The sequence below is a fragment of the Xiphias gladius genome, chromosome 8, assembly GCF_016859285.1.
Source record: "Xiphias gladius isolate SHS-SW01 ecotype Sanya breed wild chromosome 8, ASM1685928v1, whole genome shotgun sequence".
Classification (NCBI taxonomy): domain Eukaryota; kingdom Metazoa; phylum Chordata; class Actinopteri; order Istiophoriformes; family Xiphiidae; genus Xiphias; species Xiphias gladius.
Genome location: NC_053407.1, coordinates 14,503,285 through 14,523,198, shown reverse-complemented (window position 1 = coordinate 14,523,198; position 19,914 = coordinate 14,503,285). Strand labels below are relative to the sequence as shown.

Below are 19,914 nucleotides of genomic sequence, written 5' to 3'. Positions count from 1 at the left end.
TCGGGTGTTTGTAGGTTAACTTCCGGTTTAAGCGCTTCAGTGGTGGCGTCGTCGTCGTCACCCTAAATAAATTATTATTTATTGAAATAAACAAATAACGACGACTGTTACAGTTCAGAAATGGATATACTTAAAGCTGAAATCGCAAGGAAGAGGAAAATCCTCGAAGAAAAACAGCTTGTTGACGTGAGTTCCTGATTAAGTTGCTTGTTTTTTTTTAGCTTGGTAGCGCTATTGCTAATGTTGCCGAGCGCTAACTTAGTTGCGACAACGCTGGCGTTTGTACAGATGGGTGGACACAGTACTGACCCTCACGGACAATAAGAGATATAGCTAAGGTTAGTGTGTTACACATAGATGTGTAGCTGATGTATTGTAAGGTAAGCAAAAGTTAGTTAGCAAATACGTAGTGTAGCACTAACGTTTGCAGATTAACACCATGCAGGTTGACGATCGTTAATGGTAACATCAAATTAGCAATGCCTGCCCTCTGCAGGAACGCTTAAAATACCGAAACTTTATATGCCACACACTGAAAAACCTCGATTCAGTAAACTAAAGTAATTTATAATATAATCAGTGTGATGGAAAGAGTGGAAAAGATTTATGGCTGGGTGATGTCTGCGATGTTTCATTGTTCGCCAGTACAGATACAGTGTCATAGAAAACATCAGTCTTACTCCTGTTGTCAATATACCATGTCACTCTTTCAGTCTTCATTAAAGTTGGCTGTTAAATATAACATAACATATACATTGTAGACTTATTTAACTGTTCTCTCTTGACACCTCTAAATCATGCCCGCCTTCAATAACCTAAAGTTCTGAGATATTGCTTTGCTGAAAACGATTGGTTTTGTAATGTGAGAATGCCAGATGCATGCAGTTTGTTATCAAATTAAATTCAACACGGAGAAAAAGAGAAAAGTCCTGTTGAGTAAATTACTCGCCATTTTGTATTACAATATCAATATCATAGTAAAAGGAAGGAAACTGTTGCTATGGGATGCCGCTCCAGGCTTCACCACCAGCATGATCTTTTCATTGCGCTGTACATGGAGATTGAATTGAAGTGTAAATCAAGCTAATTGTCTTTCTGTTCCCAGGACTCGAAGAAATTCTTCAAAAGGGCTGATCTTGCACGCAAGGAACAAGAAGATTACTTCAGAAGATCTGGCTATAAGGTTGATGACCACTCTCAATCTCTCACTATCTCAAGCAGACACATCTAAATCAGTTAACTGCCTTTCTTCAGTTCAGTTTTATTTCATGTTTAGTATGGCAGTCTAATACTATAATTAATCATTTTTACCAGGAAACAAAATAAGGTCAGGCATTGATACTCAGGTGTACATTAGTGTTTGTATCTGTGTTTACTGTGGTGTTTTTCCCCAACCTGCCTCTGCTGCCTGCATCTGTAGGTTCAGAGAGAGACTCCCGAGAGCCAGGTACGGGATTGCACAGTGAAAGTAGCCGACAGGATGCATGATTAAAGGATAAAACACACTGTGTCCCAAAAGCTTCTGCTTCTTTGGCATCCTTTTTTTGATAGTTCACGAACTAAAGCCAGTGAGGATGAAAGCAGAAATAACAGGGTGGAGACAAGTTTATTTTCCAGTGCGGGTTGTTAGAAATAACCCCATGAGGGCTGGATGTTTTGGTGCAAGATGCTGACATAAACTCAGTTCAGTCAGACAACTCACCTAGAATATAAACATACACTCATTTGATATCAAGCGTACCAGAATGGAAATTTTCACCAGGTCTCTGTTTACTGTACTTGATAAATTTGGTCTGCTCTAGGTCATTTAGAAAAACAATTTTTAGCATCAAATGAATTTTTTTATTTCATCATACAAATATGTTGTCAGAGTTACATAGAGCATCTGAAAGTATGAATTTCTTCAAATTCACCTAGATTATATAATTTTTCTGAACCACCTCATGCTTACAAAACTCCACCATTGTCGAGTTTTATGCTTTTAGCTGTTTTATTTATATGTGCAGTAACCACTGTGACAGCTAGTCTATACGCTGGACTGGTTATGTGATACAAAATACTTAAAAGCTCAGCAACAGTCATTTGTCATAAAGCAAGGGAAAAAGGAAAGGAAGCCACAAAGCCAGAGTGGGACACAGCCATGGTGTGGATTTCAGCATGGATACTGAAATAAATAAATAACTGTTGTCAAGCTGTGCCTCTTATTTTGCACATAATCTGTGACAGCAGCTTTAATATTTTGACCAACTGTGTTTTCCCTGGTTTTGTGTCACTAGTTTGCATTGCCTTGTAACAGTTGCTCTTTGGAAAACTGCATTTCTGTTCTATTCTGTGCAAGACTTATAATGCCAGACTTATTAAGCTATGCTCTTTGCACAAATGCAGTATACTGTTTTTATTTGAGCCAGGGCCGTTGTTTGTTTAGAAGGCTTTTTGTCTTCAGTTTCTGTTTGTTCCTTTAGATTGTGCTGCTTAAACCACAATCTAAAAGTGCCAGGATGCATGTGCCTATGAAAGCATGATATAGTAGTATACTTTGAGTTTCTTTGTTGCAAAAAAAAAGGTTGAAAATGTTTTGCCTGTGTTTACGTTTTAGGTGGCGCGGCCGGCACTCAGATTTCACTAAATGAAAGTTATAAGATGAATGTAATATTCAGTATTCTTGCTTATTCGGTGATTTGTCTTTATGGAGGAGCTACAGGTAAGATAGGGATGTAAATGTATGTACAATTTATCATAGTGATACACATTGTCTTCAGGTCTGAGGTATCAGCTAAAGAAGACATTGCAGATGCTTTTCATAAAAATCCCAGTTGTATTAATTTCATTTGCATTTGCCCCAAAAGACAAATCTTATGATATTATCAAATTCTGGACCTTCATATTACCTCTACATCCCTCCAATAACTTCAGTATATCTCTGTTTCTTCCATGTTGCCCTGAAGATTGATAAGACAGAGGAAGATGAGCCATCCACCTCAGCTAATCCAGTGTTAGAACTTGAACTAACAGAAGAGAAGCTGCCAATGACACTGTCACGGCAGGAGGTGAGTCAGTATGTGATATCAGCACTTCCCTCTGAGTATTTTCTATTTCCATATTACATGTTAAATGTGTCTTTGGCTGTGTTTATGTAGGTAATTCGACGGCTTAGAGAGCGAGGGGAACCAATCCGATTGTTTGGAGAGTCTGACTATGATGCCTTCCAGAGACTCAGGAAGATTGAAATTCTGACCCCAGAAGTAAACAAGGTAGGAGGGAGGCCCTCTGTGGGTGGAACCCATTATCCAGATCCAGACAGAAATTCACACTGAAGCCTCTACTTTGGAAAGTTGCATATCACTACCATTAACACCTTTCTGATAATAAGCCTTGAACAAACGTACCTTAAGCATTACCTTTCTATAAACTGTCAACTTACAGAATTATCCAAAGCAGGTTTGATATTGTTTTGTTCAGCAAAGCTGTCGACAAGTGCTGTGAAGTAGTGAAGCTGAGTTTAATTTGAACACCAGAGTTATTCGCATGTTCATGAGTGAATAAAGGTGGAAGCTGATAGGGCTGCTTTTTCGTCATGTGATTTTTAAAAATGGGTTTATTGTCCCAAATTTTATGCACAGTATGCTGATTTACACTCTTAAATTTGTGGTCCTAATATTTGCCGCTGCCTGTGTGTCTAGGGCTTGAGGAACGACCTGAAAGCAGCCATGGACAAGATCGACCAGCAGTACCTGAATGAGATTGTTGGAGGAACAGACTCAGGAGAAGTGGACACACAGCACGACCTGAAAGTGCATGAAGAAAACACCACTATAGAAGAACTGGAGGTACATTGCCCAGTGTACTGTGGCGGGGAGGGGGAATGGGTCCCCAGTTGTTAAATAGTTTTGTTTCAGTCAGGTCAAGCTATGAGCAATTTGTGTAATGACTACTTTTGTGCTCTTAAGGTATCACACACTGGGGTACAAAATTTGATGAACTGTTAATTGAATCACCTGTTACTTTTAAATATCCCCTTACAAGCTTTTGTCAGTCAAGGTTATGGTTGATTTTGTCTCTAATATTGAAATTCTCCTCCAGGCTCTTGGTAAAACCCTGGGCACAGGAGATGATGATGGAGACCAGGATGTTATTGACAAGTTTTTGAGGGTAAGACAAGAAAATCATGCTCTACCTTTGGTCTAGAGGGAGCTGTTGGATAAAAAATGTTTACATCACTAATGTGGCTGCTAAGCATGTTGTTGTTCTTTATTGATTTATAGTATTGATTTCCATTGTTGTTAAAGAAATTAATTGTTGTTAGATAGATAGATGAAGAAATATGAAATTATTGTTATTTTGATGATGGGACATTTTTTTTAATGTATTTTAATGCTACCAGTCAAGAACAAATAATCGTAATCTTGTCTTGTGTCTGTCACTGTTGAAATTCTTGATAATATTTTGTTCATAACCACATTTCCTGTTGTATTCTAGTTTCTTCTTGGTGTTTGGGCCAAGGATTTGAACAGCCGAGAGGACCACGTGAAGCGCGGTGTTCAGGGCAAGCTGGCCAGTGCAACACACTCACAGACTGAGTCTTACCTGAAACCCCTCTTCAGGAAGCTCAGGAAGAAGGTAACATTTGTGGAGAGTAAAACAAGCTGCAAGATGTGGTTTTTGTGGTGTGAATGTTTCATTTCTAATAGTTTTAATTTCTCTATTATCTCTTTCAGAGCTTACCAGCTGACATCAAAGAGTCAATCACAGACATTATTAAATTCATGTTGGAGAGAGAATATGTCAAGGTTTGTCAAGATCCAAAAACAGTTTGTTTGTTTTTTAAACTGTTTTTTTTTTAAATCCTGTAGTCCGTTTATCATTAGAAAACTACTGCTACATGTTTTAATGAATTTGCTTCTTTTTTCTAGGCAAATGATGCCTATCTGCAGATGGCCATTGGAAATGCTCCTTGGCCCATCGGTGTGACCATGGTGGGTATCCATGCCCGTACTGGGCGAGAAAAGATTTTCTCCAAACATGTGGCGCATGTGCTCAACGATGAGACGCAAAGAAAATACATTCAGGTGAGACCCTGACATTAATCGCTACAAATGGCATCTAAATCCTTATTAGGATGGGATTTGTTTTCAGGACAGTGACTCTCATCAACCTTCATAAGATCAAATACATTTGTTGCTGAGGTTTATGCACAAGATCAGGATTGAGGTTAGTGGCTGGTCAAATACAGTAGTTTCTAAAAGTCAACAGATTCAGTTATATATCATTTTGCACATCAGTATATCTCCTGAAACGCTTTAATCATGACATACACATTAACAAATGTTAAAATGTTTTAATAAAGGCCTGTGGTCTAACAATTGCCTAGATACTGCATGTTGCTAGGAGTTTAGGAAATGAAGTCTCTGTGTTTGTCAATGTTTACACCTCTGCCACCAACAATTTAGCAACATTTGATGAATTGACATAATTACATCATCCTATCCCCATCTGTAAGAAGAATTATACTAAAAAATGGATTTAGTTGACCATCTTTTACACTTTTCAATGACAGCTGAATTTGTTTGCCTTGTTTTTATTTTTCTTACTACAGGGACTGAAGAGGCTAATGACTATCTGCCAGAAACACTTCTCAACGGATCCATCAAAGTGTGTGGAGTACAATGCTCTGTAACTTGTAATTTTACTGTAACGTATGTCAGGTCTATCTTATCACTATCCAAAATGGGAATTTTTCACGGCAGCTCTGTCATGGGTTCTGGCCTGACTGAGGTGTGGTTGTGGCAGAAATTTCTCAAAATCTTGTAAACCAGAGGCCTTCAAGTACTTAAGCATTTCACAGGGAAAATGCATAATTGTAACAGAATTGGCGTAAGATTTATGCTAGTTTATAAATCTAATGAAAATATCTCAGATTTAGCTGGAGAACACTCAACAGCCCTTGCGTCTTAATAGACTTGTCCTTGTGAATTACTGGGAAAGCCAGTGCACCTGTCATGCCATTAATAGTCACAAGTCTTCAGTCCTTCTGAGAACATGTATGTTTATGGATGCTCTGAAGAGTCAAAACCATTTCTGAAGGAATATTAAAAAGTAAAAGGGTTTAATTTTATTTACTGCTTTTGTTCTAGGCTGTAAAAATATATTCATTTTAATATTGGCTCACCTAAGTTTTTCAAAGATTTATTTTCATGATGTGGCAAGCAAAGTGTCATTTGCCAAGAAGATCCAGTAGTGTAAGTTTTATTACGCCTGAGATATTACAGTTCTTAACACTTTACTGGCATGCTATAACCTCTACAGTCATTTTTCTGTGCATGTTTGAGTTGTAATGTTTTCAGCAGATAATGAAACCAATCAGTGTGTCTCCGTACAATCTCAGTGAGAAAATAAAGTGTTGTTTTATAATAACAGCAGCAATCCTGATGATAATTAATTCTTATGCAGTGTGAAAAGTTCATTTTCCTTTTCAATATAAACTTTGTTCCATAATTGTCAAGATTTGCTCTCGTCCTCTGCAGCTGGACTGCTGAATGGGACTATTTTTAGCCACCTTTAGTTGTTTTTTTTAGAAAATGTGTCTAAAGGGAAACTGTTTCTAATAAAAGACTCTCCTCCGTAAATGTGCCATGACACGCTTCAGTGAAATGTCTGATTGCCCACTGTGTGACTTACGAATTCATTAAGAACATACTAGTCAGATGAAAATAGACAATTAAGGAATCATTGTGCTATTATGTGCTCTACTGGACGGCAATTCAATAACAACTAGATTTTCAGCAACTGATTGCTGATGGAAACCTTCCAGTAGTTTGCTAAGATAGTAACATCCAGCGTCATACACTGACCTTGCTATACTGAGTAACCATGGTGATCCGAGCTGTTCCTTGTTGTCATAGCTTGTTCTTGGCTGCCTGAGCCCATGTGACCACAGTTTCAGCCTCAGCTATGAACACGTCACTACTTGGGACTCAGCTGGACAGGTTGACGGTTGGCAGTGGAAACACAGTGAACTACTGCTGGATTTTCCATTTGAAATCACCTGATCAGAAATCAGTCCCCCCACAGATGCACTTCTCTGTCTGTCCTTGAGCTAAAGTGAGCTAAATATTTTGGCTTTTGTCCAGTCTAATCTGTTGTGTCACTGTCAGCCATGAAGTTTGAAAGTCCAAAGTGTTTGTAGTTCATCCTAAATGAACAAAAGACTTCCTTATGTGTTTTCATACCGGGGGGGTGAGTTCTGTTATCTTTCAGAGCACCGGTATGTCCAGCAGAAAGGAAATTTATTTTAGGTGGACATCCCAGAGATTAAAAAGGAGCTAAATTATATTTCTGAACATAATAAAACTACAAAATTCCCACTGAGATCATTACAGTTACTCAGGTGCACAGTAGAACAGTTTGAACCATCAGCACATACGTGTTTGGTGAGACAGAGCATCAGAAACCCATTGTAGTACTTAGGTAGATGTCAGACTGATCACATCAAAACACACGCTGACACAGTGGGTGTCAAGGATGACATGTCTGGCTAGGAGCAAGCAAATGGTGGAGAAATTGTGCAGGAAGGCTGTTTAGGGTGAGCCAATGAAATGGCTTGCTGAGAAGAAAACAGGACTGTGAAGGCATTGCATTTCTGGATACGCTGCAGTTTTCGGATGTGTAAGGTAACAGTGTTACTGTACGTTTCCCCTGTTTTCATTCTGTACTGTCTGACCAGTGTGTTTTGGGTGTTTGCTGGAATGCTGCATGTGGCTGCTTCTTGCTCCTAGCGTTGGTATATTTGGTACCAGATTTGCTGGTGTGTTTCTGTGACACTCTCTGCCCTCTGTGAATTTCTATGTTCAAACTCAAAACAATTCTCTGCTTCATGTTAAGTTGCTGTCTCTGTCTGTTGATTGTCCTCTTTATTTCATTTCAGCCCTTTCCAATCCATTCAAAGATGTTGTAAAGACTGCAAACAAAATATGTGGCCTCATCCCATTCTCTTGGCAGTTACCCTGGATGAGGATAGGTTTAATACCGCCTGAACTCCCTGACAACAATGAGGGTTTGTATTCATTATGTGGGGGCCTAACTTTTTTTCTCTCTAATGACCTCAGATCTATGCACAGCCCCATTACTGGCTGTAAGATGGGGGCAAGCTGATAAAAACCTGCTCCCTGTGCTCCTTTTGTTCAGGCGTTGGATTGTGTCAGAGCAGGACGTGTGAGGGATCCACTCAGTGTCATTAACACATTCAAATCCTGAAGCTTCATGGAGGGATTATCTCCATAGCCCCTGTGTAACTGCATATATTAGCACGCTAATGTGGAAATCAAACCAAAAGTGTTGCTTAGATGCTTAATTGTTTTCTAGTGTATTATTTCACAGCAAATTATGTCTGGAAGTACTTGAGGTAGGTGAGATACACTTCAAATAATCTGACTGTAGATAAAAATCTACCCATAAACATATAAAAACATTACTTAAGCAGGTTATAGATTTTTCATGCATGCAGAATAAGTGGACGTTGAAGTGGGCCAGATCTTTACCAAGCCGCGCTTTCAACTCATTCAGCATAAAGATAAAGGCAACAGTTTATTTCCATAAAGGGATCACGGGAGCACCATCATGGAATATTTCAGCTCATCATTTTGTTTCCAGGTGACCACTCTCCATCAATTTTCATGAAAATGCCTCGTCTGTGGTTGCTTGCAGGACTTAACTGTAATTAGAGCCGCATTTCTCTTTTCACCTGGACTGGCTCGATAGTATGATCGTTGCCAGGCACCTGAGCAGAGGTGGAAACCAATTACCGGCGGAGGCATAGTGTATCACACCAGTGTCTCCCTCTCTCTCGCTGTGTGTGTGTGTGTTTGTCTTTATCTCCTCACTTTCTCTCTGGATCCCTTGCAATTTAAATGGATTCATGGATTCATGCACTTTTCTTTCGTAGTCATAGACACAGAGGCAAATGCGCCATATGAAACCTCCCCGTCCGTCTCCTGTGAAGACTTTGGCATATATCAGGAGTCACTTGGGTAAACTGATGTCATCACCACATTCAAAGTGCTCATTTTATTAGCAGGACTCGAATTGGGCTTAAAGGTCAGAGCGCTGAAATGCTGAATCGTGTTTCGAATGTGATGTATTGGAGGCCCTAAGGAGTGGCAGCAGAGAGGATAAAAATCATGGGGAATTTCAACGAGAGAATAAGACACCAAATGTTGTTCATAGGTAACAAAATATTCATTCATTTATTCAGCTCCTTTATTTGTTATTTCTTTTTGAGGTTTGTAGAAAGGGAGCCATACCACCATGGGTAGGAGAGGTTTGGCGTGGTCACTTGTCCATAACAGTCCAGAAACAGATATATATATTTAAAAAGACATATAAAATAAAGGGAAATGTGAAAAAATAAAATAATAAGAACTGATCATCATCTCTGTCCTGCTCTACTTTTCTTTGTGCCACTGCGATCCACTTTCAGCTGCAGCACTTCAGAGCTGTGTCCTTTCATGGAAATTGGCCTTGTCCTCTGAGGAGTCATCATCATGGTGAAGTGTCTTCATGGCCACTGCCTCCTTCTCTTTCAGAGAGGAGATGAGCGGGAAGGGAAAGGAAATCCTCCTGTAATAGAAATGCTCCATTGAAACTGAAGCGCATGGCCCAGAGGGATAAAGGAGAGGTTATGTGATGCTTCTAACAAGCAGATATGATTTGCAGAGGCATTCACCAGTATCTCCTGTCCTCTGGCTTTTTTTTTTATTTTTTATTATTCTTTTGCCTGCAGCTTGGGAGTGACTCTGTCAACTCTCCTATCAGATTTGTCAGCTTCGGCCTTGGGCAACACTTGTCTTCCCATCCCGAACGGAACACTGTTGTTGGGGAATAGCAGTAGATGTCTCTAAACTTTGTAATCAGCCCTCTGGGATTACGCAGTAGTTTTGCTGTGGTGCTGGCTTAGTGTGTGTGTGTGTGTGTGTGTGTGTGTGTGAGAGAGAGAGAGAGAGAGAGAGAGAGAGAGAGAGAAGGAGGGGGGGAGGAGAATCGACTTCTCTTGTTTTAGCAACAGTAAATCAATAGTTTCTCATAGTAAAACCAAAGCACACTGTCCAGCCCCTACAGTTTGGTTTTAAGCTTTTTTGGGGGGGGGGTTAGAGAACGAGAATCACATGCCTACGTCTAGTTCTCCACTCACTTTCTCAAGTCCTGGCACTTTGAGAAATATGACTGTTTAAAACCTTTAGGCGTGGACTGCTGGTACGTGTTTAAACTTGTCATTTTGTGCAGACGCTCTCTGGGCGCACACCATAGGGCACACACCTCACTCCAGGCTAGACTAGAGAGAGAGAGAGAGGGGGAGAGAGGGGGAGTCCAGCGTGCTGCAACAACTCAGCTGGCAGAGGAGGGAGAGGACGCATGTGGCAAGTCTCGGCTGGTTTGCCTGTGTCTGTGCGTGGATGTAAATCCCGCTGCTCTCTTTTTCAGCGAACGCGCGGATGATGAGCGGACGTTGGGCTGATCGATAAGGGGGGAAACGGCTCCTGGCAAGCGTCGCTCGGGAACACGCATCACTGTGTCGTTTGCGGCTCGAGGTATGGACGGGTTGCAGGCAGAAAACGCCGGAGTTGGAGGCATCGGGGACAACGCGGAGGAAAAGTATCGCGCCCTGGCCTATGACACTGCCCTGAGCACTTTGGTGGCTGTGGCTGTGTATGTGGTGGTGAAAGTGAGCCTGGACGGCATCAGACAGTGGCGGGCCAGAATCTCGGTGCTCATCGTGGGTTCGGGACCCGTGGGGCTGGCGGCCGCGCTGGTCGCTGTCCGCTCCGGGAAGGTGCTGAAATTGACCGTGCTGGATGAGAGGTACCGGACCGCCCTGCTCTGCCGGCCCCAGCAGATCGCCCTGGATCCCCGCAGTGTGAAGTTTCTGCTGGGACTCGGGGTTGACTTTGATAACATGGAGGGCTGCTGGCACAACGAGCATTTCTTCACCCGGATAGGCGTGTTTCAGGAGTACCTGCTGAGCATCCTGGAGCAGAAGAAACAGAGGGTGGACGTCAAGGTGCAGCTGGGAACCAAGGTAGAGCCTCTTCACTGATTTCAACTCACAGTTATGAATCATCTACTGGTCTGTATGTAACATCTGCTACACTAGCACCTCAATGTTTTTATAGGTCTATAATACTGGAAAGGTGGGGCTTCATACTCAAAATAATCCTCGTGTTCTACTCTCACAACTAGGCTGTAAATCCTCTGATACACAACTTAAATTCCCCCTTTAAATTTGAAATTCTCTTGCAAAGGTATCAATAATGCATAGAAGCCCCTGATCTGGAAATAATGCTTGATGACTTTGTAGGGAGGAGAGAGACTCACACTACCTCATCTTGTAATGCCCGTGCCTTCATAATCTGTCAAAACCTGGTCCTCCCTAAATTGCAGTGGTCAGAGAAAAGAGGATGTGGCACCTCCACCCGGGCAGGGGTCTGATAGCTATCAGCCGTGATGGTGACAGAGATGCCTCTTCCTGTGTCCAATCAGAAGCCCCGGTGTCCTCGGGCTCCTGGGGGAACCTGAACAAAGCTGCTGTCTGAGACTGTAGCTCACGCCTTCCTTCACATTTAAAGAGCCCTTTTTATTATTATTATTTTTTTTGTGTGTGTGTTTGTGTTGCACTCAACGCAGAATTGTATTCAGTTTTCATTGTTCATTCTCCAGGAGCAATCCACTTAACGTTTGACTTTCTGTAGATCTATTTTCTCATTTAGGCAACAGACCTACTGTAGATACACTATTCTACAATTCTCCCAAAGCTTCTCCTCACACAACATTGTATTACATCAGCCTGTAAGCGGGCTCATCGGTTAAAATAATCTGTTACGTAAGCTGACCTCAAACTTGAGTAGAATCCTTGCCACAGTTTTTAGGCCAGTGGGAAGTAAAAGACAGAATTATAGTAAACAAATTCCAATCCTAGCACATTATAGCATCAAAATACAAATGGACTTTGAAATGTAATCCCATTTGAATTCAAAGGGATTTAATTCTGACTTTCAGCAATGGATTTTTTTAAGGGTATCCCCAAGCCAAATGCATACTAAAGGAAATGTTACAGTGTGTACTGGCACCTGATTTTACAACACAGCATCAGATACAGGACTAATTTTGATCGTAGCATGATGATGAAATACCAAATGTTGTCCCTCTCTTTTAAAAAAAGTTATGTTTTTTTGTCCAGCCCTCACTGTGGACACCCGCACCATGAGAACAATAAGATCATGGCAACCCCCCCACCCCCCCCAGCCGGACCTCGATCTAGGACAAAGAAATAACCTACTAACATAAAAACAATGACTAAATGTTTAGTAAATATTTGTGTCATGGCTGGAAACTAGAGCCTAGACTTTTTTATTACTGCTCCACTGAACCAGAGTGTCACTGTGGACATTGTGACAGTGCTTTTATTGCACTGTTTTTTTGCCTGCCATTCACTGAACAGTAGAAAACACAACTATCCTGGTTGTACATTTGTATGTTGCTGCTCGTCTCTGGCTCTGGGCCTCAGCTTTTCTTTCCTCCTCAGCTCCAGTGTCATTCCTGTTAGCTGCAGCTGTCCTCCGTGCTAGCCAATGACTCACCAAACTTTGTGAGATGGAAGACAAGGTCAAGAGGGTCTTCGATCACAACAAACTTCAGTTTCGTTTAGAGTTACTGCCAAGTTCTCCATTTCCTTTTGATTAGAAGGGACACTGTGTTTGATGACTTATTTTTTTTTACCCTCGTAGCCTGTCAATGCTTCAAAGGTCTAAGAATGAAAAAGGGGTCTTTTAAATCAATAAATAGATTAAACATAGATCTCTTAGGCTCTGTGCCATTATAAACCCTGTAAGAACCTTTAATTCTTCCTTTCGGCCTGTCAGTCTTTCCCCATCTCATTTGTCCCGCTCTTTCTCGTCCTTTACAAAGGCACGTACCTGGTGTTTTACTGCGGTTCAACGATGCATACACAGGCATAATAATAAATCTCTTTGAGAGATGTACTGTTGCCAAGACAAGCACAGTGTCTAGAGTCCATTTTAATGGCTTTTATGGGTATATTAGACTACAACCCACCTGAATCTCAGATTAATAGGCAGTGGCAGAAAAAGAAATCAAATCTTTTGGTTACATAAAAATTGTAATAATAAAAAATGTATCTGATAGAAACTCTAAAAGTATTAGCAGTACGATTTATATCAAATAAAATAAAAAGTGAAAGTAGTTATATTTTCAGAACTTTTAAATATTGATGCTCTAACCTGTAGAGCTGAAACAATGAATCAATTAGTTGACTGAAAGAAAATGAATCAGAAATTATTTTGACAGTCGAATAATCCTTTAAGTAATTTTTTTTTCTTTTAAAAATGCCAACCTCCCAGTTCCAGCTTCTCAGTTGTTAGGATTTTCTGATTTTCTTTGTCTTACATGACAGTAAACGTATATTTTTGGGTTTTAGACTTTTAGTTGGGCAAAACAAACTGGGCTTTAGCATACGATGACAGGCAATTTTCTCTTTTTTTTTTTTTACATGTTGTAGACCAAATGATTAAGCAGTTGGAAAATCATGCTTAGTTACATCCTTCGCAACCTGTAAAAAGTCTTTTAAACTTGCCGGTGTTCTAACTGGCCTAAACATGCTAGCATAAAAACACTGAATATAGCTTAATAATGTATATTGTATGAGCTTCTTGAATGTTTTGCGAGCCTGATTTTACAAAATATTTAATAGCTATACCCGCAACTGAAGTGAGGTGGAAAATCAATAATTACCGCTTCTGCTTCAGCACAGTAAATATGTGTTGTTACTTTCACCCTCTGAAAACAGGTTGACCTCTTTTCGATATGAAACTATGCAAATTAGCTTCACACACTGCACATGACATTCAAGGGAAAAAAAATCTTGTTTTCTGTTTTTCTCTTGTTTTAGTTCACAGAGGAGTACTTGCGCCGCATCCCACACAATGACTGGCCGAGTGTGATTGTGGTGGCTGACGGGTCATGTGGCGAGTCCTGTTCGGTGCTGGGCATCAGCTCTGACTACACTGTGGAGTCCTGCCATGCCTATGGAGCTAATGCAACTATAGAGAGACTAGACCAGAGACAGGTCAGCTTACAGGCGCACACACACACACACACACACACACACACACACACACACACACACACACGCACACACACACGCACACATGAACATAGACGTACACTAATAGATGCATTCACTCATGTGCACACACTGAGGCAATAACCAAGTGGTTGCTATTTGTGTAAAGAATGAAGACAGTAGAAACAGGATATTGCAGTGAAGGCGATTTTATTTGGCCTCATAAAGCTGATTTGAGCAAACAGTAATGTGGACCTGCTAACAGCAGCTGTACACAATACCTGACTCTCATATAAACAGCCAGATTTCAGCAGACTGCCGGATCTTGTCATCATCAACACTGGCAGTGTTTTGATTTACTCATCGAATCTGATAAGAGCAGCTGTTATTCAGATGAAGGCAGGTGAAGGCCATGATAAAGCTTCCGATTCATTATGTCCCCCTGGACAGACTCATAATCTGTTCCCTGCCAGGTGAATATGAATCAAGATATCAAAACATCAGCTGCGATGTTTTTCACATAGTGCACCAAAGGTCACTTTTCTTTATATGGGCAGATGGTTCCTTGAATGATGACTCAGTGATGTTACCAAGACACCCGTAAAAGACTGACTAGATAAATATGGAACTTCCACAGAGTAATCACTTTTAAAAAGTCCCCCCAAAAATGATTTAATTCTTCCTTTCTTTGACTGTGTAATATTATATACATTTCAGATTAAGGCATAAAAACAGAAAATGAGCCAAGAAATATGTAATATTTGGAATATGGTGCAGCACAGGCAGCCAACCAGCCTTTGGGCATTTGTTCAAGCAGAAGCATTGGTGCTGACAGGCTGACAAACAAACATCACATCCCTGCTGGTCCACTGAGGTGGAGAAATTCAATGTGCAGACAAAATGATATTTACAGCAGTCGTCTGCTCCCCATCCTGTGCAGATCACCAGACATCAGACATTCACCATCACTGATACGATGCATACAGAGTGACTTGTCTAGATGAAAGGTTGCTCTTAGGGTTGTATACAGCGACAATCTGAACCACAGAGAAGATTCATTTGCAGAAACAAATAAACCAGTCTAGGTGAAAAGCTTCCAGGCTAATATCTGACTAATACTGAACACAAGCATATTCTCCCCTGCCATTTTATACCACCATAAACATTCATATTGCATTCTCTTTAGTGGCGGTGTGGCTCCCTTTTATTGGCCCCTTTTCTCCCTGGCTGCTTCCTCTAGTGATTGAATTTACCTCCCAGGATATGACCTGGTCGGCCCTACCATCCCTTCCATCCCCTCCCAGTCGCTGCTCTGTTCCCTCGCTATCTCCCTTGGCTGCACTAAATGCTGTTTCATCCCACTTGGCTGGTTCATGTCATTGAAAAGAAAATTGATCAATTCTGGCTTGAGGGAAAATAGGGAGACACTGCCAGATAGAACTACTGAATAAAAAAAAAAAAAGCCATTCTTAATCTCCACTCAAGCGACAACAGGCCCACAGGCAGAGATGGTGCTTAGATAATGTTCTTTGTCTCAGGGTGCATGTGTGTTATTAATTACACTTACTAAGCATATATATTGTTAGTGTCTAAATAATGATATCAAAAATGACACTAATCTCATTGCTGGTCCCAGAATTTTTTCTTATACCTGAAATGATTTGATCTAGTGTCTCTCCTGTCTTTCTCCCCTTTCCTTCCCTCTCTCTTTATTAACTTCAGGTACCCACTCCTGAGATCCGTGCCCACAGCCTGTACTTTGACCTGTCCGCTTACGGAGTGGAGGCCCTCCGAGAACACCGAAACCAATCGACCAAACCTGGTTTCCACCTGAAGATCTATGGCACCTTCAGAAACCGCTACATGGCCCTCATCTGCCCCACCTCTGACAGCAAGATGGTTCGCTTCCTCAGGCACACGGCCAACTCCTCTGTGAGACTCTTGTCCCCTTTTAAAAAACCTTTTTTAAGAGCTTTTGTTTGATGCTCGCTAATGTGGATAAGGACTCTAGGTGGGAAGGATATGTAGCTGTATTTCCATGTTAATCCAAGTGGCCACAGTGCAGTGCTGCCTTGCAAGACTCCTTATTCATCCCCTTTCATTCAGCAAACGGCCTTTGACTGCAATATTGCGGGAGTCCATTAGTGTCTGTATGTGTTTGAGAATGAGTGTGTCAGAGCCAAAGGGGGCTGAATAAATGGGGAAAGGGTGTGTGTGTGTGTGTGTGTGTGTGTGTGTGTGTGTGTGTGTGTGTGTGTGTGTGTGTAGTGGCCATCTGTACCCTGCTGTTACACATCAGTGAATAAATGGAGAGCAGCATTTTTCCTTTCCTCTTCTCAACAACAGGCTGTGGGTACACCCATTGGGCAGTTGGTGTTTCATTTAAACTCTCTAGGTTTTCATGTCAAGTACTGCTCGGGTCATGTATAGCCTGTAGCCACAGCGTGTAATGTAGTACACACAGGTACATAGCAAGACCATCCTTGGAACGCTTGTTGCTATGTGGGTGGCCATTCAGATGCACTGTTACTTGGTAACAGATGACTGTGCAAGTATGGGTCGAAGAAGAGCACCGCTGAGCAGGGAGACAGAGCGAAAGAGCCAGAGAGAGGCTTGTCACTCAATACCCACAATTACTGAAGGATGATTGAGGAGGCACACAGCAATCTATGGACACATTTTCATCTTCAGTGTTCACACATCCACATTGAGTGATAACATTCTTTTGTGAGTCATCACATAAGGTAAATTATACAGTTACTTTGGCATACATAGAAGAAAAGGATGCAGCAAAGCATATTACTTTAGAGGTTTGACTTGGTCTTGACTTGGAGTACTATATTAAAAGACAAAGCTTAAATTAGAACTACAACTAATGTTTGTTTTCATTATTGATTAATCTGCTGATTATTGTCCAGACTATTCAATTAATTAAGTCATGTATGAAATGTCAAAAAATAGTGAAAATAGAACAAGAGGGCAAAAAAAAAAAAAAAAACATGCCCATCATGGTGTCTCAGAGCCCAGACTGACGTCTTCAAATTGCTTATTTCATCCAACCCACAGTTCAAAATCAAAAGATAGGCAATTTCATTTCATATATGACAAAGAGAAGCTGAAAATTGTCACATTTGAGAAGCGGGAGCCAGAGAAACTTTTGCATTTTGCTTGAAAATAAGTGATTTCTCACAATAGTTGTAGATAATGTTTCTGTTGATTGAAATTTCATTAGTCATCCTTCTGTTTTGTTTCAGCTCTAGTTTGCATTACTTGTGGAATCAGTCATGATGTGTGTTTTCATGTTTCTCATACCAATGTTGATATGAAAATGTATATGTAAAGTGACCAACTTCTCTTTAACATCAAGTTAAAATAAGCCTATATTTTTACACACTGTCACATAATTACAGTCACTAGTGTTCTCTGTATTTCATTCCATTGCAGGGTGGTGATCAGAGCCATCATACATGTGTGTAAATGTAGTTATGTGCATCATCTTGTCAATTTATGACAAGATGATGTCATGGTGATGTGGCCTTTAAACGGTGCAGTACACTATGAGAAAATGTCTCGTAACTTTTCCTGTTTTGCTGCCCAGATCATGAAGAACATTTTCCACCAGTCCTTTAATGCGTATAAGACGGACATAGAGCCTCGTCTCAGCGATGTGACGCTCCACCACATGCAGTGCAGCCGCCGTCTCTTTGAGATTCAGCTGTCACACAGACGCATCAGTGCTGCTTACATTGAAGGGGACAACGTGGCGGTCACTGTGGAGGGAGAGGCAGCGCGTGTCCTCAACTTTGACACAGGTACACGTCTATAAAATGCCAGTTATTGCATTGCTGAGAATAAGAAAATACAGTAGCGGATTTCGATATGAGCCATATGTAGCACATATTGCCACAAAACAGTAAGTAGCTGAAGGTGAGACATAACATCAGCGATCCCTATTAGCAGGAAAAGAGAGCCCTTTGAGTAAATGGAACAGAGTGAAAGCGAGACATGCAAAGAAAAAGAGATGCAAAGAGAGTATAAATCATTTTTTATGCATGCAGTGTGTGTGTGTGTGTGTGTGTGTGTGTGTGTGTGTGTGTTTGTGTGCTGATGGGTGTCTGACTCAGTACTGCTTTCAATGGTGTTTCGGCCAACGCTTATCTGGTTTTGTTTCCATGTTTCTCAATGTTTTTTTATGTGGCGCTGTATTCTTTTAATTTAGGCCATAACTATGACTTCAAGGCCACAGTTTAGTATTTGTCAGCAAAATGAGGAACAGTACCATAAATATGGGTTGTGCCTTACCGAGATAGATTTTATTTGATATGTTTATGGTGTCTGTGTTTTATTTCCTTTCCTTCCCTCTTCATCCTTCAGGTTGTGGGGTAAATCTAGGTATGCGTGGTCTGGAGTCAATGGGGACATTCATTTACCGAACAGCCACCGCTGTGGACCAGAATGATATTCTAGAGGCGCTGTCGGCTAAGATGCAGCACTCCAGACATGTGGCCGAGACCTTCAAGCAGACAGGCCTGGCTGAATCAATGTATGAATGACATAGGACGATGTCCAGGTGAATGCATAATGCCACCTAGTGGAAGGTGGTGGTGAATAATTTCTGTTTACAATGAATGTTTACAATGAATCACGAGTCTGATGCTGAACTAAACCACTAATGGTTACATACCGAACGGAGCTGAATGAGTGTCAGCTTCGAACAGATGGATAATGGATGTTAACATGTGCCAATAAGTCGTTGTGACGTACAGTGAGTAGATCTACTCTTAATGTATGGAGTGAGAATAACAATGACCACATTTTGTCTAGTATATTTTTTCTGATTTTCAGGTTACAAAGCTTGATGATACAGGGAACTGCTGCAGAAAGAGATAGACAGTATAATGTCTTACAGATGCCGTGAAACAATATACTCTGACTATTAATGCACTGCAGTTTGGATTAGGATTTCCCTGTAAAGTGTGAGAATGTAATCCAGTGAAATCTAGCTCTAAGAGACTACGAGTATTGGGATTAGATGAAAACTCTGTGATCTTTACCGTTTTCATCACTATCATCGTTAGGGAAAGAACTGACTTGATTTTCAAAATGGAGCTGATTGTGCTCTGTGCACAGCACATCATAGGCTAGAACTGAAAATGGTATAAAGCTATTATTGTCCATGATTCAACAAGGGCACACACGTGTAGAATCAGATGAAGTGAGGAGGCAGCTGCTCCAAAGTGTTATTATCAAGCCTTTTATCTTTGTGTTGGTTTGACAATGTGGTGGTAATTACGGTGATAACGTTGTGAGGTATTTGCTAAAGTTTCCTATTTTTGTGTACTGCCTTGTAAATTAAGGTGTTTGACATATTTTAAATATAGGGCACTATAACAATATTATGGGCAAACTGTATTATCACAAATTCATTTTGCTGGCATCAGTTTTTTTCTTTCCTTTTAATATTTTTGCTCCAGGTGATCTGAAAGGACTCGAGTATCATCCATCAATATATATTATTTTAGACGAAGGAGAGTACGCTGATAATAATGTACTGCTCCTGTTGAAGTGCAAATAAAGATGGTCATGCATCGATTTGGCAAGATTGATATGGATGGTCTTTACATGAAACTCTTTTGTTTGTTTAATCAGAGATTCAATTTAATAAAGTAAAAGCAACATAGAGTTAGATGCAAGTCAGGTCTATATAATGTATATCAAAACTGACTTTATAGTACAATTTTATGATTAAGCCAAATTTATCAATATATTAAATTTTGTCATTGGAA

General features: G+C 40.7%; 2 protein-coding genes across 2 annotated transcripts; both read left to right on the top strand.

Annotated features, from left to right (window-relative positions):
- prpf18 (PRP18 pre-mRNA processing factor 18 homolog (yeast)) lies at positions 1–6,411 on the top strand. Its single transcript, XM_040134170.1, has 10 exons — positions 1–186; positions 1,106–1,183; positions 2,946–3,047; positions 3,138–3,251; positions 3,681–3,827; positions 4,081–4,149; positions 4,477–4,617; positions 4,716–4,787; positions 4,911–5,066; positions 5,594–6,411. Exons 1-10 carry the CDS (start codon positions 121–123, stop codon positions 5,672–5,674), a joined length of 1,026 nt encoding a protein of 341 aa, XP_039990104.1. The 5' UTR covers positions 1–120; the 3' UTR covers positions 5,675–6,411.
- Positions 6,412–17,803: 11,392 nt separating this feature from the next.
- On the top strand, positions 17,804–19,616 carry si:dkey-234i14.6. The gene is made up of 2 exons (XM_040133945.1): positions 17,804–17,940; positions 18,503–19,616. Exons 1-2 carry the CDS (start codon positions 17,811–17,813, stop codon positions 18,679–18,681), a joined length of 309 nt encoding a protein of 102 aa, XP_039989879.1. The 5' UTR covers positions 17,804–17,810; the 3' UTR covers positions 18,682–19,616.
- The last annotated feature ends 298 nt before the right edge of the window (positions 19,617–19,914 follow it).

What these genes read in the sequence shown, in the direction of transcription:
- prpf18 (XM_040134170.1), top strand. Translation starts at nt 121, where the DNA reads ATGGATATACTTAAAGCTGAAATCGCAAGGAAGAGGAAAATCCTCGAA. An exon ending in TCAGAAGATCTGGCTATAAG is followed by an intron (nt 1,184 to 2,945) that starts GTTGATGACCAC and finishes GTTGCCCTGAAG; the next exon opens with ATTGATAAGACAGAGGAAGA. An exon ending in TTATTGACAAGTTTTTGAGG is followed by an intron (nt 4,150 to 4,476) that starts GTAAGACAAGAA and finishes GTTGTATTCTAG; the next exon opens with TTTCTTCTTGGTGTTTGGGC.
- si:dkey-234i14.6 (XM_040133945.1), top strand. Translation starts at nt 17,811, where the DNA reads ATGCAGTGCAGCCGCCGTCTCTTTGAGATTCAGCTGTCACACAGACGC. An exon ending in TGTCCTCAACTTTGACACAG is followed by an intron (nt 17,941 to 18,502) that starts GTACACGTCTAT and finishes TTCATCCTTCAG; the next exon opens with GTTGTGGGGTAAATCTAGGT.